The 27,946-nt window shown below is 35.4% G+C and overlaps 4 protein-coding genes across 7 annotated transcripts in view; 2 read left to right on the top strand and 2 right to left on the bottom strand.

Moving 5' to 3' along the window:
* Window positions 1–4,373, bottom strand: part of LOC123876016 (thrombospondin type-1 domain-containing protein 4-like) — a 100,595-nt gene extending 96,222 nt beyond the window's left edge. Inside the window, exon 1 of the mRNA XM_045922156.1 lies at window positions 4,170–4,373. The gene's annotated coding sequence lies outside the window, so the exon portion shown is untranslated. The remainder of the gene's footprint in view (window positions 1–4,169) is intronic.
* Window positions 232–21,432, top strand: LOC123876020 (vesicle transport protein USE1). Of its 3 annotated transcripts, XM_045922164.1 has the most exons (8): window positions 8,130–8,136; window positions 12,727–12,743; window positions 17,436–17,634; window positions 18,080–18,176; window positions 18,420–18,546; window positions 18,924–19,129; window positions 19,853–19,994; window positions 21,275–21,432. In XM_045922164.1, the coding sequence occupies exons 3-8, from the start codon at window positions 17,444–17,446 to the stop codon at window positions 21,322–21,324; spliced, it is 813 nt and encodes a 270-aa protein (XP_045778120.1). In that variant the 5' UTR covers window positions 8,130–8,136; window positions 12,727–12,743; window positions 17,436–17,443; the 3' UTR covers window positions 21,325–21,432. The 3 variants fall into 3 exon arrangements, with proteins under 3 accessions (XP_045778121.1, XP_045778120.1, XP_045778122.1); XM_045922165.1 differs by lacking the exons at window positions 8,130–8,136; window positions 12,727–12,743 and adding an exon at window positions 232–255 and having other exon boundaries at window positions 17,434–17,634; XM_045922166.1 differs by lacking the exons at window positions 8,130–8,136; window positions 12,727–12,743 and having other exon boundaries at window positions 17,364–17,634; window positions 18,927–19,129.
* LOC123876021 (proteasome subunit alpha type-4) lies at window positions 4,692–16,724 on the top strand. Of its 2 annotated transcripts, XM_045922168.1 has the most exons (8): window positions 4,692–4,736; window positions 11,598–11,796; window positions 12,255–12,478; window positions 14,397–14,439; window positions 14,645–14,974; window positions 15,219–15,349; window positions 15,682–15,805; window positions 16,525–16,724. In XM_045922168.1, exons 1-8 carry the CDS (start codon window positions 4,707–4,709, stop codon window positions 16,665–16,667), a joined length of 1,224 nt encoding a protein of 407 aa, XP_045778124.1. In that variant the 5' UTR covers window positions 4,692–4,706; the 3' UTR covers window positions 16,668–16,724. The 2 variants fall into 2 exon arrangements, with proteins under 2 accessions (XP_045778124.1, XP_045778123.1); XM_045922167.1 differs by lacking the exons at window positions 4,692–4,736; window positions 11,598–11,796; window positions 12,255–12,478 and adding an exon at window positions 14,140–14,274.
* A 1,285-nt stretch (window positions 21,433–22,717) lies between the features above and the next one.
* Window positions 22,718–27,876, bottom strand: LOC123876018 (peptidyl-alpha-hydroxyglycine alpha-amidating lyase 2-like). The gene is made up of 5 exons (XM_045922160.1): window positions 27,655–27,876; window positions 27,424–27,569; window positions 26,411–26,609; window positions 25,223–25,738; window positions 22,718–24,608 (listed from the first exon to the last, which is right to left on the bottom strand). Exons 1-5 carry the CDS (start codon window positions 27,784–27,786, stop codon window positions 24,489–24,491), a joined length of 1,113 nt encoding a protein of 370 aa, XP_045778116.1. The 5' UTR covers window positions 27,787–27,876; the 3' UTR covers window positions 22,718–24,488.
* Between the last annotated feature and the right edge of the window lie 70 nt (window positions 27,877–27,946).

Below are 27,946 nucleotides of genomic sequence, written 5' to 3'. Positions count from 1 at the left end.
AAATTACTAGATTTTGTCCGCGGTTTTGTCGGAGTGTATTTAGATTTTATAATTCCCCTGGGTACCCTTATAAGAGTAAAAAGTAGCTAGCACAGATCACTCTTATCAAAATGTTCTATCTTCACGATAATTCCCGTCGAATCGATTTTAGAATATCATCCTGGACAAACATGCAGATAAAATGACAAAAAATTGTGTTTAAATTTTGATGTAAGCTTAAATGTAGCACGTTCAATAATTTAAGAGAATATAAGAGTGAGAATGGTATTATACTGTGCTTCAATTGTATTCATTTGTATACCTAACAGATAAACCTTCGATATTCCTATATAGTATGTTAGCTTCCTTTCCATCATTTGGCCTATCTATCACCAGACATCTCGCTCTAGTTTACAGAAATCCGTTGACTATGCAAATATCCTGTGCTCGAAAGTAAACTCGTGCGCAGCGATAAAAATCTTTATTGCAGGTAGTGGGTCTACTGTTCCTACTGCACTGTGTAATTTTATTTCAATCATTCAATGAAAATAAACGGTTAGTATAATATACACTATACAGATAGTACAGATTTTATATTCCTATCCATACTACATATATTAATATTATAAATGCGAAAGTGTGTCTGTCTGTCTATCTGCTAGCTTTTCACAACCCCACAGTTAAACCAATTTTGATGAAATTTGGTACAGAGTCCACTATATTGATACCTCTTTTTAAATCGGGTAGCAAAAGTGACCCAAACAATTACAGGCCAATTTCAATTTTGCCAACACTGAGCAAGATATTTGAGAAAATCATGCTCAACCAACTGCTTCAGCATTTCAATTTAAATAAGCTACTCCATTCTGAACAGTATGGCTTCACTAAAGGTCGATCAACAACCGACGCGGCCGCAATGCTGTTAAAGCATATATTCAATGCGTGGGAGGGGTCACAGAATGCCATTGGTATTTTCTGTGATTTATCCAAGGCATTTGATTGCGTTGAGCACGAGACTCTTTTAGTTAAATTGAGCCACTATGGAATCAAAGACACTGCGCTTGGTCTCATTGCGTCCTATCTTAGTGATCGTATTCAAACAGTATGTGTGAATGATGTGAAGTCATCCGGATCAGCCTCACTAATGGGTGTTCCTCAAGGCTCTATTCTAGGTCCTTTCATGTTCTTAGTATACATAAACGATTTACCATATGTAGTCCAAAATATTTGCGATATCGTACTATTTGCTGACGATACGTCTTTGATTTTTAAAGTCGATAGAAATAAGGACAATTTTGACGATATAAATGGTGCCATATCTCAGGTAACTCACTGGTTTACTGTAAATAATCTACTTTTAAATGCAAAAAAAACTAAGTGTATTGAATTCGCACTGCCCAATACCAAGAACACAAGTAACATTAATTTAATGATAAATAATGATATTTTGAAAATAGAAGAGACTACTACATTTTTGGGGATAACCTTAGATGCGAAGCTGCAATGGGGCACCCATATATCAACTCTTGCTGGCAAACTAAGCTCTGCTGCTTACGCGGTTAGAAAGATTCGACAATTAACTGACGTGGAGACCGCAAAGATAGTATATTTTGCTTATTTTCATAGTATTATGTCTTATGGAATCTTAATATGGGGTAGAGCGGCAGATTTTGGGAAAATTTTTGTATTACAAAAAAGGGCAATACGCGCAATTTATAACTTAAAACCACGCGATTCACTTCGAGAAAAATTTAAGGAAATAGGTATCCTTACCGTAGCCTCTCAATATATTTACAACAACATAATTTTTGTAAGACAAAATATTCTTAGTTACAAGAAGGTTGGCGATCTACACAACAGGCTGACTAGACACCGTAACAGGCTTGCGACTCCTACACTCCGTCTCAGGAAGGTCCAAAAGTCATTTGTGGGAATGGGTATAATCTTCTATAACAAAATTCCTCAGTCAATTTTGGACTTGCCTTTACACAGGTTCAAAAAATCTATTAAAAATATGCTCTTGAGAAAAGCATATTATACTATCGAAGATTATGTAAATGATAAAAAAGCGTGGATTTGAACTTCGATTCGCTCCAGCAATGCGCAGGACTTCAATTGCTTTTATACATGGCATAATATTGTATATCAAATCTTTGAAAAGAGCAACCGCCGAGTTTCTTGCTGGTTCTTCTCGGTAGGAAAGGCATTCCGAACCAGTGGTAGATGCTTTTGACGATTCGAAAGAACTTGTAAAAGTCTAATTGAATAAAAACATTTTGAATTTGAATTTGAATTTGAACTTACGTCCCGGGAAAGACTTCTTTTTATCCCCGAATATTGAAGTTGCCGCGGAATTCTTAAAGGTCCATCCACTTAAACAATTCATTTGCAGAGTAATAATTGTAATTTGATAGGGTTATTGTAATATTTCCAACTAGAAGATGCCCGCGGCTTCGCTCGCGTGGATTTCAGTTTTTTTAAATCCCGTAGGAACTCTTTGATTTTCCGGGATAAAAAGTAGTCTATGTGCTAATCCAGGATATTATCTATCTCCATTCCAAATTTCAGCCAAATCCATTCAGTAGTTATTGCGTGAAAGGGTAACAAACATAAACCCACACATACAATCTTTCGCCTTTATAATATTAAGTGTGATATGATAATAAAAATACACCTGTATTCTTTTAGTTTTTGTCTGTTTGTTGTAAGTATTTATAAAGCGCGTATGAAGCTAATATTACGGGACAAAAAATGCATTTTCTAACAGCAACAATGGAAATATAAAAACGTTCGCATTTTTTCGCTGAATTCGAATCTTTCTAATCCGCGTACGGCTCGTTTGGCTGTAATGTGCGATCAGCATAAGTTTGTGGGCTGAATAACCTGTTATCATGCACGTGGCTTGGCGCATAGTACAAACAGAGATGCAGCGATCGCGATGAGCCAGTATGTAATACAATCGCCTACAAAAATAAATCCATTGTTATCGTGCGCATTAAAATTCCGCTATGTGGAAAATCAGACTCCTTGAAATAAATATATGTTACTTGTGAATCAAAATCACATAGCTAAAAAGATTATCTCTTGAACTAGCATACTTGCTAAAGAACGGGTTTATATATTATGTACATACACCTTTTAAACCAAACAAAATGATATAGCGTCGATAGCCCAACGGTTGAAGAGCGGACTGAATTCCGAAAGTTCGGTGGTTCAAACCCCACCCGTTGCACTATTGTCGTACCCACTCCTGGCACAAGCTTTACACTTAATTGGAAGGGAAACGGGATTAGTCATGATTAGCATGGCTAATAATCTTAAAAAAATGACATCAAAAACGAAAATTTAAAAGAAATACATAGCAGATTTTGCATGCGCAGCGATGAATTGCTATAAAATATCTGCATTTTGGTCCAGCATCATTCCGCATTTCGAACTTCAGTGATAGCCTACTGGTTAAGAGGTCAGTCTTCAATTCATGACGTCCGGAGTTCGCTCCGCTGACAGGCACCTCATTTCGAAGTTTTTATGTGTTTGTTCTAAGCAATCAAATTGTGTAAATTCTGCTGACCGGCGACGTTGTGCATATCACCTACTCGACTACTATACTATACTATATATTATCGACTACTACTATATACTACTACTACTAAATATACTACTACTAATACTATACTCATACTAATACATATGACGCTTTAATTTAATATGTCGGTGACTGTACCTGGATTCCCTTATGCCATGTGCAAATCGGTTATATCTACCTACACAGCGAACATGCATTGTCACTCTGTTAGCAAAGTTAAACAATTCTAGCTAACTTTTAAGCTAATTTTGAGATCGACGAAATAACAAGTGCTTTTATCGGAACTAAGTTACTTAAGTTTGTAAAATATTTAGGTATAAGTTACATCACTTCTTTTTATTGATAAATAAATAATCAATAAGTAAATATAGTTTTAAAACCTGTGGCATCTGTCTGTTTGAAAGCGTACCTATTTCTCTAAAAGCTCTGAATGGATTTTATTTAAGATTTCACCCATAGAAAGCGGTCTCCCAAAAGTTTCTACATATTCGTAGGTAAACCACCCGTGCGAATTTGAAAAATCTAAAGCTACGATACGAAGTCGGTTATTCGATTATTTTTATGATTCATAATAAACAGAACAAGTAAAGAAAAGCAAACTTACCTAAATATATGTCTTTAATTATTCTGAAAATTTCAGCTATGCACTTCACTAGACTACTTTAATGAAATAAAAAAAAACTGCAAATTACTTGCAAACATATAAAAAAACTGTAAGCTTAACTAAAATTATTAGGCTACCATAACTTTAAAGAAAGCTCGGATCGAACTTATTCATAAAACTTTGCGTGCGTGAAAAAAGCGGCATTTTCTCTATGACAGCTCAGCTTGAACTGACGCCGGCACCGCTTTCCGATAAAAGGGCTTGGTACTTTCAGAAGTTAACTAGTGGAAAGTAAAAATGCTAGTAAAAGTCTGGTCAATTATGATGGTGACTAAGTGTCGGCCACTACCAGATTGAATGTGTTTTAATTTCATGTTATCATACATTAACGAGTATGTGAGGCAATCCCCATAAGTTTTTATCACTTATAAATTTTAAGGTTCCTCGAATTACAATAGTACCTACTTATAATAATGGTAAGAATTTTAAAAAGTATTAGTTTTCCAAATTACAGAATGCCGACTGTTTGAGAGGAGAATGAAGCCGATCGAACATTCGGTACTCTTTCAAAATGTTTAATGTTGATAGCTATCTGTATTACGTCATGAATGACATCAATTAGTAATAACTAGCTGATGCCCGCGACTTCGTCCGCGTGGATTTACATTTTTCAAAATCCCGCGGGAACTATTTGATTTTCCGGGATAAAAAGTAGCCTTAGTGTTGATCCAGGGTATAATCTATTTCCATTTCAAATTTCAGCCAAATCCATGCAATAGTTTTTGCGTGATTTAGTAATTAGTAGGATTACTTACATATCCCTTAAAATACTCTACATATCAAAAAATATAATAATAATAATTAATATTACATCGGAAGAGGAAATCTGTTGTATGATTTATGATGTCAATCTAGCGATGACAGATGATGCCTGTCTAGACCGTTCCCTAGGGAGCCTGCGCCGTGGTTATCAATTCGTTGCGGGTGAACCTTGCATCGCCATTAGATACATGTATATGAGTATATACAGGGTGGTCAAAAAGTCGTGGATCAAACGCAATAGGGAGATAGAGGAGGACATTTCCAGCAAAAAATATTTCTACAGCATGGCCTTATTTAAATTGCCCTAAGAGTTATGAATATTTTTGAGATTTTTAACAAAATACCAGATTCTCTTACAATTAGACTAATTTAAAAAAATGAGATAAAAAATAATAAAACAAACGATGCTGTGTCATTACTAGATAATGTATCAGCACTACAAACCTTCTATTGAGGCTCTGGGTGCCAAATTACAAGAGCAATTAATTTTTTTCCAAAACTTTTAAAGCGTTACCAAAAATTTAATGTCACTTTAAAAGCGCACTGTGAAAAAAAATGTACTACGGAAAAGTGACCCTGTATCAGAAAAACTTGCTGATTTAATGCCAATTTAAATGAGGTATAACACATTACTCTTTGTTTCGTAATTCTGGTATTATAATTGTTTTTTCATATCAAGGTGCAAATTTCAGTAGATTAGTTTAATTCAAAATAATTTTGAAGATTATCATGCTGCTAGTTAAACTGCTAGTTTTTGTACGTTGGAATGCTAGAAACATCACTGTGCTTGTCACACTTAAAATTTGTGAAAAGAACAGAAACTGTTCACTACCACCACGTGCCAGAACTACCCAGAACGCCCTCTTTTCTAGGAAACAAAAGGATAAAAAAACTATGCCTCTCTTTCACATCCTTCCTTATTCCAACAATGCAAATAGAAATGATGATTAGTGTGAACGAGAGGCATAGTTTCTTTATCCTTTTGTTTCCTAGAAAAGATGAACTACTTGCAAGACGGGCGTTCTGGGTAGTTCTGGGTGGTTCTGGCACGAGGTGGTAGTGAAGAGTTTCTATTCTTTTCACAAATTTTAAGTGTGACAAGCACAGTGATGTTTCTAGCATTCCAACATACAAAAAACTAGCAGTTTAACTAGCAGCATGATAATCTTCAAAATTATTTTGAATTAAACTAATCTACTGAAATTTGCACCTTGATATGAAAAAACAATTATAATACCAGAATTACGAAACAAAGAGTAATGTGTTATACCTCATTTAAATTGGCATTAAATCAGCAAGTTTTTCTGATACAGGGTCACTTTTCCGTAGTACATTTTTTTTTCACAGTGCGCTTTTAAAGTGACATTAAATTTTTGGTAACGCTTTAAAAGTTTTGGAAAAAAATTAATTGCTCTTGTAATTTGGCACCCAGAGCCTCAATAGAAAGTTTGTAGTGCTGATACATTATCTAGTAATGACACAGCATCGTTTGTTTTATTATCTTTTATCTCATTTTTTTTAAATTAGTCTAATTGTAAGAGAATCTGGTATTTTGTTAAAAATCTCAAAAATATTCATAACTCTTAGGGCAATTTAAATAAGGCCATGCTGTAGAAATATTTTTTGCTGGAAATGACCTCCTCTATCTCCCTATTTCGTTTGATCCACGGCTTTTTGACCACCCTGTATATAGATACATGTAATATAACGCATTGCTGTAACAGTATACCTAGTGGTAAATTCCGCAAGATAGCACTAAGGTACCCCAGGTTAAAATCTCTTATACAAACTTCTTGTATAAAAAAAACCGGCCAAGTGCGAGTCAGACTCGCGCACCGAGAGTTCCGTACTCAGGTATTTTTTCCGACATTTTGCACGATAAATCAAAAATTATTTTATGCAAAAAAAACTGTTTTAGAATGTACAGGTAAAGGCCCTTTCATAATATGATACCCCGCTTGGTATAGACTATAGATATTAATTTGAAAATTGAAAATACGTATTTGTTCAAGAAACACATTTTAATTTTTTTGTGATGTAACTACAAATTTACGGTTTTCGAAATTTTCTTTTACTTGTGCTATCATTCAGTATTAGACACTGAGTCAGCAAATCACCTCACTGATCGCTCTCCGGATATGTCCGATTGCCATCCCATCTATATTAATATCTTCGCCTAAATAAATCAAATAATAATAATAATCAGAGGAACTGAAGTAGAACATTAGGTTAGTTATAACCTCATTACCTCCCTTTAGAGAGGGAATGAATGGACTACCTTCTTTGTTAATATCTTTAAAGTTAAGTTAAATAGATTTATACTCCCCATTCCTAGATAAGACTACACTTCAAACACCTACAGATCTAAGTTGTCTTTGGACCACACAGAGAGCTATTCCAGCCCACCTCCAACCTATAATCTTGCTCCTTAATAAGAGATTAACTCCATAGATGCGATATTAATGGCACTGAGGCGTCGGGAAATAAAACAATAACAATAATCATTACTCTGGATCACTTCGGTTACGGTACGATCTGTCTCTAACTGTACATTAAGCTCTACCTTTCCATAAAAAAGCTCTGCCTTGTGCGTTATCTGTGTACCTACCTATAATGGGTACGTTCATTCCCAAATAATATAACTCTGTAAAGCTGTGATAACCTAGTGGTTAATAGGTCCACCTTCTATTCGGGAATTCTAGGGTTCGGCCTCGAGCACCTCAAACTTTTCGGAGTTAGATATTATCAATCAGCCTGTTTGCGCCCACTGCTGGACATAGGCGCCCAAAAGCGCGCCACCCCACACGGTCCTCCATCTTTCTCATCCACCCACTTCCCACTACCCTCTTAAGGTCGTCGGTCCAGCGGGATGGAGGTCATCCCAAACTGTGCTTGCTGATACGCGGTCTCCAATCCAGAATTCGTCTGCCCCAACGGCCGTTGTTCTGCGACAGACATGACCTGCTCACTGCCACTTCAGCTGACTAACTCTTTGAGCTATGTCGGTCATTTTGGTTTTCCTACGGATTTCCTCTTGTCCCTCAAAGAGACACCTAACATAATCCGCTCCATAGAACTTGTGGACAAAGCCGACTGTCAGTGTCCAGGTTTCAGCGCCATACGGAGTTAATATTTATTATAATATGTGCGTATTAATAAATATAATAGGTGCTTTCTTAAACGTGGAAGGAAAACATAGTGAAGAAACCTGTATGCTTCAGAGTTCTCAATAATGGCGTTTAAAGTCTGCCGATTCGCACATGGCTAGGTGGCCTAAGTTCTCGTTAGTTAGTGGGCCGGCGATGGTGATGATAGTGCTGTCCCATAACAATGTAAAGATATATGGATCTTAAATTAATTCTACAGCCGATTTACTAATCAGAAGCGAAGACCAGCGATTACTTTTGATTTAGTGGCCCTATTATTTATAGTTGCTCTAACTTCTCTGTTTTCCTTATTTAATAAAACGCGCGTGACGATGGATGCGCGTACGATGCTATAAATCAGAATCAATAATCGACCATAATCGATACACGATGCGGATACCGACAATCGATTTATAATAATCGCGTTGAGAACTCTCATGGGCTTAGAAAATTATGATGATCGAAAAGAAAAATATTTCCACAAGAGGGATATTATTTTGCTATAACAATCACAAAGGAATAAACTTATTTTATTACCAAACAATAGGTAATACCTATACCTACCTACATAGCAGATGCTCTAATAAAATATTATAATTTTATTTATGCACATTATTATGTACTAGAGGATGTATCGAATAGTATAGAATCCCGTAGGAACTTTTTGATTTACCAGGATAAAAAGTATCCTATATCCTTCCCCGGGATGTATCCCAAGTCTGTACCAAATTCCTTAAAATCGTTTCAGCAGTTGGGCCGTGAAAACGTAGCAGACAGACAGACAGACACACTTTCGCATTTATAATATTAGTATGGATTGTAATTCTAATAAGTAGGTAGGTCTAGTCTGGCCTAGCTACTGAGCTAAAAACTCTGAAAATAATTTAAAAAATAACTAATAAGAATATTATGTAGGTAACGTTATTAATCATTCAATTAGATCGGTATTTGAAATGATAATAATATTATATCGAACACAGTTTTATACCAGAATGTAGAATTAAAAGAAAAAAAAGCAGAGGTAAGTAGATAACTCCACGACAAAGGTGCCGTCTAGGAGTGGCGGCCAACCTCCTAATTAATAAGGGATCTAATTAATTGTTCCCTACGGCCCTCGTGGCCCTTAACCGAATCATGCCCATTTGTCAACATAACACCGATAACTAGAGGTCAGATAGATCATAGTGATCTTTTTGGGTATTAGTAGGTATGGATATTTTGTTAATCATTTAAATGTGCAGGTCATTAGTTTGTAAATCGTGGTCATCAAGACATCGCTGGACTTAAGACCATAATGACTTTATTTATGCCAACTGCGAATTAATGGACTTAGCACAAAAACTGAACGTAGGTATTCATATTATTTTAACATTCGAAGAGATGTGAACTGCTGAATAATATTGATATAAAATTTTTCTATAATTTATTAACATTATCGCTAAATATTATTATTAATATTATTTATAGCTTTTATTTTAACTTCTAGCGACATCTAGCGTCGAGTAGATAAACATTGAGTTAACTATAGATGGAGCCACGGAGCTACATGCCTTGAACCGCAGGATAAACATGCGGGTGCCAGGTATTTACAATAGCAGACTAAGACAGAATAAAATTGTGTGTTTAGCTGATAAGCAGACTAATCAGATTCTTAATCAATGACGTGAAAAAATTTTCACGTCATCTATCAATAAATAATCTGTTTGGTTGAAGAAAAAGAAACACATCTTCACACATTCGCCGAAACCTCTTCTTCTATCAGCTACACTTCTCTTCAAGGCAATGGTGTCAAACGAGAAAACTTCACCTAAGAATATCTTCTTATACCTACCTACTATTATAACTACTTATAGCGGAAAGTGTGTGGCTGAGGAAGATGGAGAACCGTGTATGGTGGTGCTCTCTCGAGAAGGTCTCCGTCCAGCAGCGATAGATTTAAGATTTATCTAAATTATTCATAGTTCAAATTATAAATCCATAAGTAAGTACAATGGAATATCCAATCCTATGAATCACACCACATTTCAAGTGAGAGAACTTCAACATTTTCATATCGAAGCCCGAGGCATGATAACCATAATCTACTTCATCTTACACTATCAAAGGATTACGCAAGATTGTAATCTCGAAGTTGTCAATCCCGTGACGATAGTCGAACCAAAAATCGAATTTTCTCTTGTTATCAATACAAGATATACCTACTAGGTACACTATCTCACAAGATTCCTTATGTTTTAGTATGTAGTTTGATAGATTCCAGTTAACTAGTGCGAAAAGAATTTTGGTATTCTTTTGAATACTAAACTGATTAAAAGTTAGTGTTGGTGATAGAGTAATTAAAATGGATAAGCCCAGTGGGAGTAGGCACTCTATTGACAAAGTAGAGGTGTTCGAAGTTCGCGAACACGTTCCATACCAAGTTGAGGTGACCAAAGCTCCCACCTACGATGAAGAAAGCAACGACACGTATAACTCTTCTTGGAGTTCAGCCTGGGCCGCCATCTGCCAACTAATCAACTTGCTCCACCACATGCAAATAGCAATTGTAGTGTTTTGTTTGTGGCACTTCGCGTTGAAATCCCAACCTAACGGAAACGTCACTAACTTGCAGCTGCATATCGTTTTTGCAGGCACTGGAGTACGTATTTATTGCCTCTAATCTTTTAGGTAAACTTTTTGAAACTTACAAAACAACATAATATCAGTACTGAGGTATCAGCATTAGCGGATGTTTCAGGATGATCCTTAAAACATCTTTGATTATACTATTTGCTGCACAAAGATCACTATTTTGTCAGTCAGATTGTGAAATCATAATAGTGATTATGATTTGTTTATCTGCAATTTTCCGGTTATTCCAAAAAAACTGTGATAAGCAGACCACGTGATTCTTTTTCAAATGACTAGATATAATATAGATTAGTTCGTTTACCTATTTACCAATATAGGCTAATATTATTTAGCTCTCTCGTAGCTAAATGCTCGTTAACGATTTATCGTAACTTGCTATTCCAACTTTAGCTTACACATACTCCAAAGTTCTCTATAACGATCTCAAGGTGTGCGAAGTCTGCTATTAAGGCAGCGTGGTTGACTACGGTGTTAAACCCTTGTTATTCTAAAAAAAGACCCGAGATCAGTAGTGGACAGACGATGAGTTTAGCTCTAAATTCTTCATTGACCAATAATAATAGACGTGGTACATGGTCACCTAGCTTTGCCGTAGTAACTAACAACTTATACCAATATTTTCCACGATACCTCCGCCTTCATGGCCCAAAATCACCGAACATACTTTCTGGATCTTTTCCCGATAACGTGTAAGCGTCGGTGTGGCAAACGGCGGAGGCGACTATCTTAACCCTCACTCCTTCAACTTTCGGTGGGTCCACTTCGATTCGATGGAAAGTGGTTCCCTTGCCTTCTTGGGAATGTGAAACATTTAATATTGTGCTTTTTCTTTCAGTATCAGCTATTTCTAGTAGAATCAATATTGACTCTGCATAGACATAACTCTTGGTCGTTCCAACTCAGCAAAGATAGCAAACGAGTGATACATGGCTGCCTTCAGCTAGTCGGAGCTCTGTTTGTCATCGCAGGTACTTTTCTTGCATTGACAGAAGTGAACATGGTGATCGATACGGCCCATGGAATTTGTGGTAAGATCTACATATTTTTAATGTCAGGTTAGCACTTATTATAATGTGATTAACGGGTACCACAATGAATACAATGATTTTAAATTCGGGCCAGCTGAACCATTTAGGAAATTATAAACTCCCCACTTGGTGCGGCTGGAAATCGATCTAAAGATACTTAATGCCAGGAAAATCGTCATTCTGATTCTTATCGAGAAAAATTGCTAAATACGAGCATGGGATATCGTGAGTGACAAGATAAATTTTGTTAGTATCAAAATTATTGAGTGTTCCAATTCTAACTGCAGATAAACACATTTTTGTTGTTGTAATAAATAATCCGATTATGTTACTCTAGCGAACTACGAGTATTTTTTATTAGTTATTAGAGTTATTTTTATAATTAGTTTTCATTTTGGTAAGTTTTTCTGTATGCGCTTCCTGTGCGTGTTTTTTTATAATCCTGTCTTATATTTCAGGTGTGATCGCGTTGAGTTTCACCATCATAAGTTTCATATCCGGGGTCATAGCATTATTCTCTTCAAAAGTACGCTTACTGATCAAGAGTGGGCCTGTAAAAATTTTCCACATAGCCGTCGGTATGTTTGCGGTTTCTATGGGTCTTATCACTATGATAATGGGATTTAATATGGAATATTTTGCCGCAACACAGGGAGGGCTTTCAACAGCACTTATGTCTTTTGTTGTTATGATACTATTGTATATTCTTATACAGCCTGTTGTTGATCTAATATCAACTACTAGAAATGCTCTGTGACTTCTCAATATAGCGGGTTCTACTGATGGGGATAGTCATGCCTGAATGATAATAATATGTAAGTAGTTTTATATGTTGACGAGTTGTTAAATACTTAAGGTAAATTTAAGTTTCAACACTATTTGAATTAGGTACTTTGAGTAGCTTTACAATTTGAATTTGGATAATTTAAGTAATAAGAAGTATACAAGTAGGATTCCTAATAAGTAGATACCTTACAATAAGATAATGATAAGTATCTACTCAGGTAATTAGTTAAAGCTACTTGGTTTATTTTTAATTATTGAGTAGCCTAAGTGATTTTTTTTTCATAGAAAAAATCCGTGCAAGGCGTAAAATTGGAAATTAATTGACTCAGTAAGTAGATTTTTTATGTGTAAATAAAATTTACACATAATAAAGTTTCTAAATTTTGTCTGGATGTAAGAAGTATTAGGTGCCGCTTTTTGCTAAAATGTTTATGATTTGTTTTATTAAAGTGAATGGGAATCAGTTTAAATTATTTTGCATATTCCATTTTGTACCAATAATATTTAAATAGAAATTTAATTAGCTATGTAAGTATAAAAAATGTGATTTGTTAACGAAAATGTGCGTAGGTACTTGTATTGTTATAGTATAGCATAATGATATTAAGTAGAGTAGCTATAATAGGTGACCTAATACGTGTATGAGTGATTTTTTAATAAAAAGTTGTTAAGTAAAATGTTTTTGGGTAATTCCTGACGACCACCCGCACGCCCGCCCAACATCCTATGCTAAGCATGCAAGACCGGAGGCATAAATCGCATGTATGTTTTGCCATAGCTATTTGGCAGATGATTATAGTAAACTAGCCGATGCCCGCGACTTCGCCCGCGTGGATTTAGGTTTTTCGAAATCCCGTGCTAATCCAGGATATTATCTATCTCCATTCCAAATTTCAGCCAATCTGTCCAGTGGTTTTTGCGTGAAGGAGTAACAAACATACACACACACACACACACACACACACACACACACACACACACACACACACACACACACACACACACATACAAATTTTCGCCTTTATAATATTAGTGTGACTATCTATCTGCCTGATTACCGCAACCACAGCCGTAACATCCGCCGCGTGGAATTCGATTTTTAAAAATCGCGTGGGAACTCTTTGATATTCCGAGATAAAAAATCACGTCGATCCGTTGCGAAGTGATTCAAAGATATTCAATAAAACAAACACACTTTCGCATTAATTATAATTATATGGTATTGATTAAGCTTATTGTTCCTTATAAACTTTTGTACATAAAGCTAAGTAAGTACCTACTCCACTTCTTTCCTTCCAGGATAGTGCAAGTATTGGCTCAGCATCGGAAGGGCAGGAAACGTTTCTATTCATTCACCTAAATACCTATCTAGTATCTACTCTTATTACTTTCACGTCCACGAAAGTTTCTAAACACTATTTTTTTATTTTACTTCTACACTTTTACTATACTTTTATAATACAATGTTACCCACCTCGACTGTAAATCACTATTTAAAAAAGTCCAATTTCCAAACGAAGTTTGCATCAAATTATCTGTCTGTGACTACTATTTGACAGTTGACGCAATTTCTATTCTCTGCTCTGTCATTCTTTCCGGCGAAACAAAGCAAATGATTTTATAAAAATTGTGATTAAAAATAGTTTGATAATTAAGTGCTTTTGATTATAGTATTAAACTCTTTCAAAAATGGTCAGTATCAAAGTTTTTACATATGATTCAACTTAGTAATAAACTGCTACGGCTAATATGAGTTTAACTACATCTTGCTTGGTCATTCCGCTAAACAACAATATATTATTTCATTTTCACAGGCTCGGCGTTATGATACTAGAACAACAATCTTCTCACCTGAAGGTAATTGACCTTAATTTAGATTTACTTACCTCTTTATTTATTGTTATAATCTTTCCTTTCCTGAATGTTATAAATTATACCAATAGGTAGAGAATTATTAGTAACTTTTTTAATGTCCAAATTTATGTAAATACCTACTTATACAAATATAACAAGTATATCTAGTAGGAAAATTGAAACATCAAATGTTTACTGTATTTTTTAGGAAGATTATATCAGGTTGAATATGCTATGGAAGCTATCAGTCACGCTGGCACATCGCTTGGCATTCTTGCAACTGACGGCATCTTGCTGGCAGCGGAACGTAGAAACACCAACAAACTCCTTGATGAAGTGTTCTTCTCTGAAAAGATATACAAGTTAAATGATGATATGGTGTGCTCTGTGGCTGGGATCACATCTGATGCCAATGTGTTGACTAATGAGCTGCGGTTGATTGCTCAGAGGTATTTGCTGCAATACGGAGAGTCCATACCTTGTGAACAACTTGTGTCCTGGCTCTGTGATGTTAAACAGGCTTATACACAGTATGGAGGTAAGGTTTCATACTGCTAAGTTTATGTTAAGGCCTTTTAGTGTTGGTAACTAATATACTTAGGTATTTATTAAGAGTTTGCAATCTTAAAGTGCTAGCAAAATGAGCAGTCCAATCTTGTTGCAATATGGTGGTCTGTGCAGGTCATAGTCTAAGGATTAAAAACATAAGCCCTGCCTTAGATCTGTTTTTGTACATTCTCCTCATGTTGATGTCACTGTCTGTTACTGTCAATTAATTTTAGGTAAGAGGCCCTTTGGAGTGTCCATTCTATACATGGGCTGGGATAAACACTATGGCTATCAACTGTACCAGTCTGATCCCAGTGGCAACTATGGTGGTTGGAAAGCCACTTGCATAGGAAATAATAGTGCGGTAAGTATTTATAGCACATAGTCACATCAAAATATATTCCTAGCTAAGAAGTCAGAGAAAACAGAGAAAACTTTTCGCTATATACACTATCTAGGATAAAAATTGAGGATTTTACTATCAATTAAAATCTAAATATATAAAAGAAAAAACTGATTTATGAACTCGGCACAGTTCAAACTACTGGACGGATCGTGCTGAAATTTGCGTGCTGTTTGGCACGCGACAGGGGTGAAATAGGGGCTTAAAATTTGTGTAGTCCACACAGACGAAGTCGCAGACGTAAGCTAGTATTCTATAATCTTTTTCACAATATTTAAAAAATAATTTTACAGGCTGCAGTATCAAGTCTGAAACAGGAATACAAAGAAAATGAGACAACATTGGCTGAAGCACAGGCTTTGGCCATCAAGGTTCTCAGCAAGACTTTAGATATGACCAAACTCACTCCAGAGAAAGGTCAGTTACATATTATTTAGTTCATCATCATCAACCCATCACTGGCTCACTACTGAACACAGTCTCCTCTCATAATGAGAAGGGTTTGGCCATAGTCTACCATTCTGGCCAAGTCCATATTGGCAGACTGTAATATGTAGGTTGCTTACACGTTGAATTAGAATAAAAGGTGATGCAAAATTATGTAGTTCGGATTAAGAAATATAATTTAAACAATAGCATGTATGATTTCGATACAATTAATAATGTTTTGTCCATAGAGTTGATCATAAGCTTGCACCGAATAAAGACATCTACTACAACGCCGTCGTCCATCATTTAATACCAACCAACAAGTTTTAATATTTCAAGACTTCACACATCTTTGAGAACATTATGCAGAACTCTCTGGCATGCAGATATCATCACAATGTTTTCCTTCACCACTAAAGAAACTATGTAACACACTTTAATTGCTTATACATACAGAACTCTGTTAAGTTAGAGGTACATGTCTGGGATCAAACCCTAGGCTCCGCACTAGAGGAGTCTACGTACAATGTTTTAGTAATTATTTGCTTCACAAAAACTCTCATCTCTTGAGTGCCTCATGGCAAGTCATGTCTTGTCATATAATTAAAAAAAAATAGAGTCTGGCTATTCCATTGATCCTTGAATAATATTCCATTTATTTTTGTTTTTATGATGATGAAATTTCATAAATTTTTTAAACTTTTCAGTGGAAATGGCTACTCTCACACGTAAAGACAATAAAACTATCATCAGAGTACTTGCAAGCAGTGAAGTTGAAAAATTGATTGCAACCTTCGAGAAGAGTGAAGCTGAGGCAGAGGCTGCCAAGAAACAGGCAACCAAATCGTAATTTTGTATCATTGGATTTAAGGTTCTATTAATTGCACATTAAATATTTTACACTAAATAATTGTTTTATTTTTAAATTATTTATACCTTTATATTAGTAACTATGTAGAATTTCACTTAGTAGTCTACTAAGTTTTCAGTATAGTACACAATACATTTTCCTATTTTTGGGGTTTCCTACCTCAAATGGGAAAACGGAACCCTTAAAGAAGAGGTCTTATAGCCCAAGTAAAGGAAAAACTGTGAATTTGTGTTTACATCACAAAAAAAAATTTATATAGTGTTCATGAACAAATAATTAGTATTTTCAAAGTAACATAACTATACCAAGTGGGGAATCATATGAAAGGGCTTTACCTGCACATTCTAAAACAGATTTTTATTTAGTTTTATAATGCATAATAGTTTTTGATTTATCATGAAAAATGTTGCGAAAATACCCGAGTACGGAATCCTCGGTACGCGAGTCTGTAAAGTTAACCATAGTAGTCTGTCTCCGGGATGCAAGCTGTTTCCGTATCAAAATCTGATAAGTGGATGGGCTGTGAAAAGTAACAAACATACAGACATACTTCAGTTTTCAGATTTTTTGGACTATTGCAGACTCAAAAAGCTAGAACCCAGACACGTAAAAAATTGAACTGTAGAAAATGTCAATGTCAAGTTTGACGTTGACAGATGACATGTAATATTTTTGAAATTTGAATTTTTGTCGCGATCTCGCAATTTTCTTCAATATAATTTTTACTTTAATATATAATATAAAGAGTCAATAGAATGGCTGTAGATCAAGCTAAAATGAGCAATGTAACAGTTCCAAAGAAATCTAGACTGGAAATGAATGTACGGCAACTTTTAAATAAATGCGAATTGATTGCAAAAGAGGAACCTATAGACACGCATTGCAGATTGAAACAATACGTGGAATCTCTGAATGATATGATAACTGAACTTAAAACGGGTCCTGAGTAAGTTTACTTATGTAAGGTTCACTTAAAAATATACTTTACTAGCTGATGCCCGCGACTTCGCCCTCGTGGATTTACGTTTTTCAAAATCCTGCGGGAACTCTTTGATTTTCCGAGATAAAAAGTAGCCTATGTGTTAATTCAGAGTATAATCTATCTCCATTCCAAATTTCAGCCAAATACTTCCAGTAGTTTTTGCGTGATTGAGTAACAAACATCCACACTTTCACATTGATAATATTTATAGGATTACTGGTTATCTCAAAAGTGGAGTGAATCCTGGACCTTTGAAACTTGCACTTGAATTGATAAAACAATCAATTTAACATCCAGATTTTATCTTTCAATGATTTTTATTTGACCTAATTTTGGAGGCCTTTAAAAAGAACATCACTATAAAAGTGTTGTTTTTAAATGTTTCAAGATAGTTTCCTATCTCTTACAGCAAGCCAGCTAAAGATGTTTTAGCAGAGTATATTAAAAGAGCAGCTTTCTTAAAAGGATTGATTCAAACGGCTACCCTCAATAGTCCTATAGAAAAGGTATCTATCATACCATACTTACTACAAGAAATAAATCTGCAGGAATGTGTTTGTTAAATTACAACATCTGCCGGTTAATAAAACAAAAAACCTATTATAAATTTATGCTATAATTAGCCCTTCTAAAGAAATCCTCAGTTTTCTTGGAATAAAAAGGATCAAAAAAAACTTGTCTGTGTGAGATTTTGATACAACAATAGAGCTTTAAGAAACAATGGGTTTCAGACAATATTAATATTTCAGCTTGAAGCTGTACAATTATTATCACATGGTGCTGCCACAAACTCAGCAGATGGCTCCGCTCAGGAGATACACCAGAAGACTGTGGCAAAGTATGGACTGGAACTGCGATCAGAATTATTTGGCTTAGGTGGGATATTATTTATATTATTCAAAATGATTGATCCCTAACTATCCAAAATGATATGTTTAATGTTTGAGACAAAATTATGTTCATTGTCGCTGCAACAAAAATACACATTTTCATGCGCAGCGACATGTAGTCATATACAAAATTGACTGGCACAAGTGTTGTTTCAACTTTATTTTGTTTACAACAGAACCAAAAAATGTTACAGCTTAAACATTGCATTGTAAAAAATATTTTTTTAATTAATTAATTAATTAAAGTAACACTAAATGACAAATATGTATAACCCAATAGTTGAGCGGAAATTTTTACAGATACTTTAAAAAAAAGATAATGATGATCAGGCAGAAACTTTAAAATGGTTTAATTTATTCTAGAAGACAGTGATGATGCACTCAGGCAGCGCAACATCATCAAAGCAGCTAATTTCACCAGCAACAGCACCAGTCAGGAAGATATTGATTCTTTACTCAAGTACCATCAGAACATGCAAGAGAAAGTTGCGGAAAACATGGTCATGCTCACTAAGAGTTTGAAGGAGCAATCACAGATCGCAAGCACTATTATAAAGGCTGATACTGAGGTATGTAACTTTTCCATTTTCTATTCCATTCCATCAGCCTGTATGCGTCCACTGCTGGACATAGGCCTTTCCAAGAGCGCGCCACCAAACACGGTCCTCCGCCTTCCTCATCCATCCGCTCCCCGCCACCGTCTTCAAGTCATCAGTCCAGTGAGCTGGAGGTTGTCCCACATTGCGCTTACCAGTAGGTATGTGCAGTGTAATGTAACTTTTAATTAGAAACTATTAATATAAAAAGTGTTATTATAGCAAGATGGGAGAGTCTTTAAAAACAGCTTTATAGATGTTCTTTAAAGTTGAAATTTAAATCAGAACTATTAATGTAAAAAGTGTTATTATAGCAAGATACAAGAACCTTTAAGCTTTATCTTAAAGTTAAAATTTAAAAATATCCCATTAGAAAAGCATTTATTTCTTTCATGAAGGCCCAACCCCAAATGAAATGGGGCTGAGGGAACTATTTGGGATGCAAACTATATCTGTACAAAGGTACATGCTGGAAAATGGGATATTTTGCGTCTCTCGCGCACATGAACCAAGCATGCATAAAAAATCTTTTAAATTATAATGTCGCATATTTATTCAAGTCATTTGCGAACAAAATCGGTTAAACAGATGGGATGTAAAAAAGTAACAGACATACACACACACGCATACTTTGTCATTTATACTAATATTAGTATGAATTTTCTACCAGTTTTCTTATATCTGTTATCATTTCAGGCACTGAAAAAATCATCAGATCTGACAGATAGGAATCTCATCTCATTAAAAGTGGAGTCAGACAGGCTGCAGGAACACAGCCGCGGCGCGTGGAAGTGTTGGCTTTGGCTCATGCTAGCTGTAGTCGTGGCCATATTTATTAGTAAGTACTAGTCATTTCATCCCTAGTGTAGCCTAGTCATAGCCTAATGGAATAAATAAAGGCTTTTCGAACCAGTGGTAGATGCATTTGACGATTGAAAGGTAGTTATTTATGCACTTTTAGCAATTTCATTAGCTTTGAAGCCCAATGAAAGCCTGGTGTAGCCTTGTGAAAGCCTAGTATACAAGTGTAAATTAAAAATTTATAACACCCCCGACGATCCAAAGTATCTGAGTTTTCCAAAACATCATTTTCAAATAAATAATTATGTATTTAGGCAACGTCCATCTTGACAGCTTGACATTTGTCTATTGACATAATATTATGAACCTAACGGTTATCTAACCTTCTTTTCTACAAGAAAACTAGAAAAGAGCTGATAACTCTTAAACGGCTGAACCAATTTTTTTAGATTATAGCTAAGAACACTCTCGATCAAGCCACCTTTCAAACAAAAAAAACTAAATTAAAATCGGTTCATTCGTTTAGGCGCTACGATGCCACAGACAGATACACAGATACACAGACACACAGATACACAGATACACACGTCAAACTTATAACACCCCTCTTTTTGGGTCGGGGGTTAAAAAAAAAGGCATTCCGAACCAGTGGTAGATGCATTTGACGGTTGAAAGGTACTTATTTATGCACTTTTAGCAATTTCATTAGCTTTGAAGCCCAATGAAAGCCTGGTGTAGCCTAGTATAAAAAACCCGGTCAAGTCTGACTCCCACAAGAAGGGTTCCATGCCATCGTACAAGGTATACCTAACGCTTTTATGTAGAACACTGTAAGTTAATAACGGCCAGTGCCATCTATGTTATGTTACTTAGTAAACTAAGTATTTATTATTTTATTTTTTGTGGTTTTTTGGTCACCCGCCAACGAGTTATTGCTTCGATGGATTGGCTTTTGGATTTGCCTTTACACAAGTTCAAAAATCTATTTAAAGATCTCCTGAGAAAAGCATATTATGTAAATGATAAAAGAGCGTAGATTTGACCTCCAGTCGCTTTTATGCATGGCATAAAATGGACTTTATGTATATCAAATCTTTGAAAAGAGCAATCGCCGAGTTTCTTGCTGGTTCTTCTCGGTAGGAAAGGCATTGCGAACCAGTGGTAGATGCTTTTGAAGATTCAAAAGAACTTGTAAAAGTCTAATTGAATAAAAATATTTTGAATTTAAATTTGATGCTTTTAAGAGTTAACAGGGTCCGGCTCGGCTGTAGTTAGAGGTGACTATAGATTTTTCCAAAATATTTATTTTCTTTTCAGATATGGTGTTGTTCATGAAAGTGACAAAGAAGCGGAAATATGATACATGAATGACTTTTATAGACTGTAAGCTTATTATTTATATTATGTTATAAGTTTTGTATATTTTGAAATGTAAAAGTGTAATATAGTCAAATATAGTCTACCACTAAATTTTATTCTTTGCTTTTATTAATTTCTAGGTATATAGTGCGCGACATGTTGAGATGGCAACCAAAGCCCCCGCGCTAACCCTCTGCGGGTGAACACGGGTGACGTGCGGGTATGCGGGGAGTCCCCCCGCCTCATACTCTGATTGCCATCTCAATCTGTCGCGTAGGTACTATATGTAAGCAACTACAATTATTTAAGGGTGAGGCCAAACGAGCGTAATTTTGTGAGTTGTCAGTCGCGTAATTTCGGTCGCGTAATTTCTGCTGCATTCGGTTTCATACAAAAGTCCAGTTCGTGCCACACGGCGACGCAAAATGAGTTGAACTTTTGTATGAAACTGAATGCAGCAGAAATTACGCAACCGAAATTACGCGACTTACAACTCAAAAAATTACGTCCGTTTGGCCTCACCCTTACGTCGATCACTCAATTAGACGTAGGTAAATTCAAATAAATTAAAAATTTATAACACCCCCGACAAGTGAAGGTTACAGTAACTAGAAAACAGTTGATAACTTTCTAACCGCTGAACCGATTTTCTTGGATTATAGCTAAGAACACTCTCGATTAAGCCACCTTTCAAACAAAAAAAACTAAATTAAAATCGGTTCATTAGTTTAGGAGCTACGATGCCACAGACAGATACACAAATACACACGTCAAACTTATAACACCCCTCTTTTTGGCTCGGGGGTTAATCAAAATTGATGTATTATGAACAAACGGTTTACCAGTTGGGATACATAAAAAACCGGTCAATCGAATTGGACTTGCACATGAAGTGTTCCGTACCATCGTTCAAGTTATAACACTTTATACTTTTTATTTAATTTTAATTTGCATGGCGGCCATTTTGAAATCCGCTCTCTCGGTTTTTATTATTTGTTTATAGCGGCAATAGAAATACACGTTCTGTGAGAATTTCAACTCTACCTATTACTCGTCACTGGAAGAACTGGCTGTACCTTGGCAAGGACAGGGAGAAGTGAAAGAGGTCGAAGGAGGCCTTTACCCGCGAAGGGGCTCATGTTCCATAACAAAAATTGTTCACTTACTAACCATACTAACTTAGGAAATTAAGGGAAATGTAATAACTAACAAAACTAATCTACTATGTAACTAATTAAGGAACATGAGAAATAAAAAGGCTTTTATTTTTATTTATTTATTACTCGTCATGAGATACAGCCCATTGACCGACAGACAGAGGCTTATTCGGTCGTCATACGTGGGTACGGAACCCCTAAAAAGAAAAGCTAGAAAGTTATAGGAATAATAAAACCACACAACTTATTTGTATTATTCGTTTTATTACTATATTTTTAATTTTATTTTTACACTATCGAGATATCTTTATTATACCAAATCCAGTTTTGGTCCTTAGTTTTATTAAGTTTACAATAAATACATATCAATTGCTCTTCGATAGCTAGTCTGCCTCATTTCATGTTTTTTTAAGTCCATTCCCAACAAAATCATAAATTATACTGCTTTATATTAAAAAATATAACATTAGTAATATGTATTTCATTGACTTATTACCATGGATCAAAGAAAAAAGTATCGATTGATTGATTGATTAGGCAAATAAAAACTGAAACAACCTATCTGAATCAATTTACTGTTTCGAAATCACTCCCAAAAGGTACAAAAGTGATGTTAAAGGAAGGTAAATGGAATAATAAAACTTACGCACATAAATGCATTGTTGTTAATTATATATTTAAGAATCTTTTTACTCAATTTAGGCTTGTGCTTGGCAATCATGTCTGATGGAAATTCCAGGTTATTTTTTCATTACGTGACAAGTCTCAAGCACTTGACTGCGATCTCACCCGGTGATAAGTGATGATGCCAAGATAGAAGCGGACTAACTTGGAAGGGATAAGGCAGTTTTATTAAACTTCTACACGGCATAGTACGGAACCCTAAATCACTTAGCAGCAGTGCTTTTCCGTTAGGGTGGTAGCTAGCCACGGCCGTAACCTCCCACCAGACCAGACCAGACACAATCAAGATAGATGTTAAAAATCCCCAAATTGCCCTAGCCGGAAATCGAACTCGAAACCTGCTTATAAGAGCACTGCGCCAGGGTGGTCGTCAAAGGTTGGAGCGGCCTTTCCGAAAACTTGGAAATAGACGCTTTGCTTTGAAATTATGTCGGAAAGATACTCGTATACCAATATTTCAAATTGCAAACTTACCAAACATTCAATCTACTATAATCGTTTTTTTTTAATTATGTGCGTGATTTTATTGGCCCTACTTGTTTCCATTGAATACAATACCTATTATATAATACTTACAATACTTTGCAAGTCTAGTTCTATGCTCTATGTCAAAATATTGCAAAGCAAGGATCAAAAATTTTTTTTTATAATTTTTCTCATAATATTATTAAATATTGATAGACTTACTTATTGCCCATTTTAAATACTTCGAGTTTAAAATTATTCTACAAAGGTAAGCAGTAACAAAATATACCAGCGTGAAAAAATAAATATAGTACTATAATATATTTTATTAATTAATTATATTAATTTTATTTACGTAGTACCTTGGTTTAATGCATTACACTAATAGAATATTACATATTTTATTTTATTTTTTTACGTATTTTAATTTTTTCAAAAGGATTAATTGCACAACACACTCGCAATCGCAATCGTCTTTAAACTAACTACTCTTTCTCCTACGATGATCTCTATCGTTCATACGAATATTGTATGCTTTGGCTTGCTACAAATCTAGCAAGTAACGCGCGCGGAATTTTTCTTCAACGTCTTGTCCACGTTTTCTCCTTACCTATTAAGTTAATAAGAAATTTCGATTGGAATTCTTTCATTCTACGATCATCATCGGTATTACAAAGTATCAAAAACGATCAGTTTGATTGCGATTGCATTGTGTTATAACCCCAATTTTATTTTACTAGGTATAGAGTAATACATATTGGAAAGATTTCATCTAAATTTTTAATGCGAATCATATTCGCGCCAATATAAAGCGGTAACTATTTTTTTTTTCGTTAAAGCCTACAGCGAAGTGACTAATAAATTCTCTACTTTTTATCGTAGACGTCGGTTAGTTCGAATTTCCATATTTTGTTTGGTCCTATTTCCGTTACGTAGAGGTGGGATCCGTTTCTCGTTACAGCCAAAGAGTGTGGATTTGTGAACCCCTGAAAGAATTAAAAAAAATAGTTAAAATAAGTTAGTATTTGATTCATATACAATTTAAAAAGTAGGCAAAGTAATTTGGATTGTTTATGAAGACAACTTTCGTTCGTTGGTGGTGCAATATAATAGGTACAATATCTTAAAATTAAAAAAAAAACCAACAAACCCACAAAAACCTCTAGGAAAACTAGAAAAGAGCTGATAACTTTCAAACGGCTGAACCATTTTTCTTCGATTATAGCTAAGAACGCTCTCGATCAAGCCACCTTTCAAACAAAAAACTAAATTAAAATCAGTTCATTCGTTTAGCAGCTACGATGCCACAGACAGATACACAGATACACACGTCAAACTTATAACAGCCCTCTTTTTGGATCGGGGGTTAAAAAAGAATCTCTTTATTGTTGACTACCAGTTTGTAACGATTTTTATTGCTAGACGCATTTGTCTTATTTTAAGAAGATCGCATCCTATTTTCAAAAAGTTAAACTCTCGCTTCGAGATCATTTAAGTAGGTATTATATAATATAGTTTTTGGAAAAGAGAGAATCTGACATAAAAATGTCTGAGGACAGTTGAGTTCTTATGATTCGTAAGGTGAAAACCTAAAACTTACCGTGGCTGGCTCCCAAGTGTCCAAAATATTTCCATTCACAGCATTGACGGTAAATCCTCTCACTGCGATGTTCTGAGACGTTGGACCGTTCACTGCATAGATGATATCGCCATGTGATGCCACAGCAAAAACTCGTCCCAACGTCGGATCCTCAATCACAGTAGCAGGCTCCAGCATTTTGATGTAACTCTTCAATCCAGCTTTAGGACATACAATTCTCATATTCTCTCTGTCTGCCACACAAACTACGTCCAAGTGTTCTAGCAATGTGACACTGTGTGGAAGATTCAACGTAAGAGTGTCAGAGAAAGATGGAATGGCAAAGAGAAGTGTTCCAGCTGCATTGAACTTCAATATCTGGTTGTTACAGTATCCATCAGCGACGAAGATTTCGCCTGTCGTTGCCACTGCTACCGATGTTGGCATGCAAAGCAGAACTCGGTGTCTGTAGGGATAACCAGCTGTGAATGCTTCTCCAATTGTTAGGCTTGGGTATTTGTGATTGTTTGGCGTGTACTGAAAAATGTTTAACGGAGCTACGATTAGTTTAACATTTTGGTAAATTGTTTCATTCAGAACTAGTTAATGCCCGGCAAGCGTTTGCAATGTGACTCGTGCGCCGTCTATAATTGTACAATGATATACGTATCACAGGGACTTTCACGAAACAGTGACACCTGTACAAAATTTCAGCACAGCCAGATGAACGATGCGCAAACGTGCGTAGCTAACGAACAGACAGACAGACAGATATATTGAAGTGAAAACCTTTGAGTACGGTTGTACTACCACTATTACCAGTTATAATATATAGTAGAGAAACAAAGGCTTATAAAATATATAAACACAAAAACTGTTAATAGTGTTGCGACTCATCAAATTGTTATGTATTATCGTAAATCATTTTTTGTTGGACGTGTCAAGAGAAAACTTTATCACACTAATATTATAAAGGCAAAAGTTTGTGTGTATGTGTGGGTGTGTGTGTATGTTTGTTACTCCTTCACGCAAAAACTTCAAGACGGATTTGGCTGAAATTTGGAATGGATATAGATAATATCCTGGATTAGCACATGACTACTTTTTATCACGGAAGATCAAAGAGTTCCTACGGGATTTCGAAAAACCTAAATCCGCGCGGACGAAGTTACAGGCATCAGCTACTTAGTTCAAAAAAATCAACTGTACCTTAAAAACTTGATGCTTAGCCACATCAGTGACCCACACATTGTCGTGATGGTCAACAGTAAGTCCATGGGGCATGTAAAACGAATACGCCCCCCAACTGTGAAGCACCGATCCAGTCTGAGGATCGAGTACTAATATTGTGTCCTCGATAATTGGTCCTTTGTCGAGATTTTGGTATACATTGGATTCATTGAAAGTACTGAAAATTAAAAAAAAAAAATTGGTGCTTAGGTTCTAACACCACTAAAGTGAAAAGAAACTTTAGGTGCAGGAGAGCGAAAAATACGCTCCCCAACTGTGAAATAACGATCCAGTTTGAGGACAATATTGTGTCCTCGATAATTGGTGGTGGTTGGTGGTTGGATTTTGGTATACATTGGATTCATTGAAAGTACTGAAAACTCAAAAAAAAAACTGGCACTTAGGTTCTAACACCATTTAAATTTAGCAACTATACAGGAGAGTGAAAAAACAAGCTGTTTCCAAAGGTTTGGGTTGTTATGATTACTGTGTAATATTACTTTACTATGAGTTTCTGTTGGATGTTTTCTTGTTTCTGACACTAAAACGACACGTCTCTCGATTCTCTTAGCTTCGAAAAGCTTTGAAGTGTGAAAACGCCAAAAATGTCTTCAGTGTCTTCTTTTACGACAAAATTGAAGGATATTGATAAGCTTTTCAAACCGTAACAAACAATATTAATAGAAGTATTTTTTTTGCACTAATGGCGTGGATACATCGATCATCAATATTGGGTTACTAATTATTGGGTTATAAAAAAACTATGCAGGGTAATTTTTTTTTTTGTTAATAAAACACTTGGTGATTTTAATACATATCCATATTAGTGTGCACTTTACCCTGTTTAACTCTAGTTACTGTGATTTTTTGAGGCTGATAAAAACAAAAAAATAAATTCAAATGCAACTTTATATCAAGACTGATATTTTATCGCCCGTCTTATATTTTATTAAAGTTTGTTTGCGCATTGTAAGCCGAGAATAATATATTACCTTTCGTCCCACACTCTTTCGGCCCGGTGGAAAATTACAGGTTGTCCCAAAGAATTTATTGAGACGGCAGTTATTTGGCCCACATTCAGCGACTGTTGTGGCCAATCCTTTACTTCTTGCGGTCGTAACACAATTTCATCTTTTGGCTGAAACGAATTTTCTACCATTGAAATTATCTGCCACACAACCAGATCATTGGAAATGTAGATTTATTAAGTACAAAAAACTTACCAGATGAAGATCGAGACTTTTCAAAAGATTATCTTCGTTTCCATAGCTAAAGTAGTCAAAATTATCCCTTACTGTTTCTGGTTCACAATAAAATCCGTGTAGTGAAAAAACTAACAGAAGTACCGGCCACATTTTTGATAATTCTGTGATTTGGCGTAGGAATTCTTTTGGTGTTATAGCGTATTGATTGTTGGTTCTTAATAGCCATCACGCATGCGCGTTTCACACGTTCCAATAATGGATTTTCAGCAAACACGACTAAGTTTTACTAAAATTATTATCAAGGTCAGAA

This window comes from Maniola jurtina, chromosome 20 (assembly GCF_905333055.1).
Source record: "Maniola jurtina chromosome 20, ilManJurt1.1, whole genome shotgun sequence".
In the NCBI taxonomy this organism is placed as follows: Eukaryota; Metazoa; Arthropoda; class Insecta; order Lepidoptera; family Nymphalidae; genus Maniola; species Maniola jurtina.
Note: the sequence above shows the minus strand (reverse complement) of the source record. Positions and strands in the feature narration are given on the sequence as shown.

Excerpts from the sequence above, each read along its gene's own strand:
- LOC123876021 (XM_045922168.1), top strand. The coding sequence starts at position 4,707 with ATGAAGCCGATCGAACATTCGGTACTCTTT. Across the intron at positions 12,479-14,396 it reads CAACAGCACTTATGTCTTTT|GCTCGGCGTTATGATACTAG; the intron begins GTTGTTATGATA and ends TCATTTTCACAG. Across the intron at positions 14,975-15,218 it reads GGCTTATACACAGTATGGAG|GTAAGAGGCCCTTTGGAGTG; the intron begins GTAAGGTTTCAT and ends AATTAATTTTAG.
- LOC123876020 (XM_045922165.1), top strand. The coding sequence starts at position 17,444 with ATGGCTGTAGATCAAGCTAAAATGAGCAATGTAACAGTTCCAAAGAAA. Across the intron at positions 18,177-18,419 it reads TCAATAGTCCTATAGAAAAG|CTTGAAGCTGTACAATTATT; the intron begins GTATCTATCATA and ends TTAATATTTCAG. Across the intron at positions 19,995-21,274 it reads AGTCGTGGCCATATTTATTA|ATATGGTGTTGTTCATGAAA; the intron begins GTAAGTACTAGT and ends TTTTCTTTTCAG.
- LOC123876018 (XM_045922160.1), bottom strand. The coding sequence starts at position 27,786 with ATGTGGCCGGTACTTCTGTTAGTTTTTTCACTACACGGATTTTATTGT. Across the intron at positions 27,570-27,654 it reads AAAGTCTCGATCTTCATCTG|CCAAAAGATGAAATTGTGTT; the intron begins GTAAGTTTTTTG and ends AATTCGTTTCAG. Across the intron at positions 26,610-27,423 it reads GAAAGAGTGTGGGACGAAAG|TACTTTCAATGAATCCAATG; the intron begins GTAATATATTAT and ends TTTAATTTTCAG.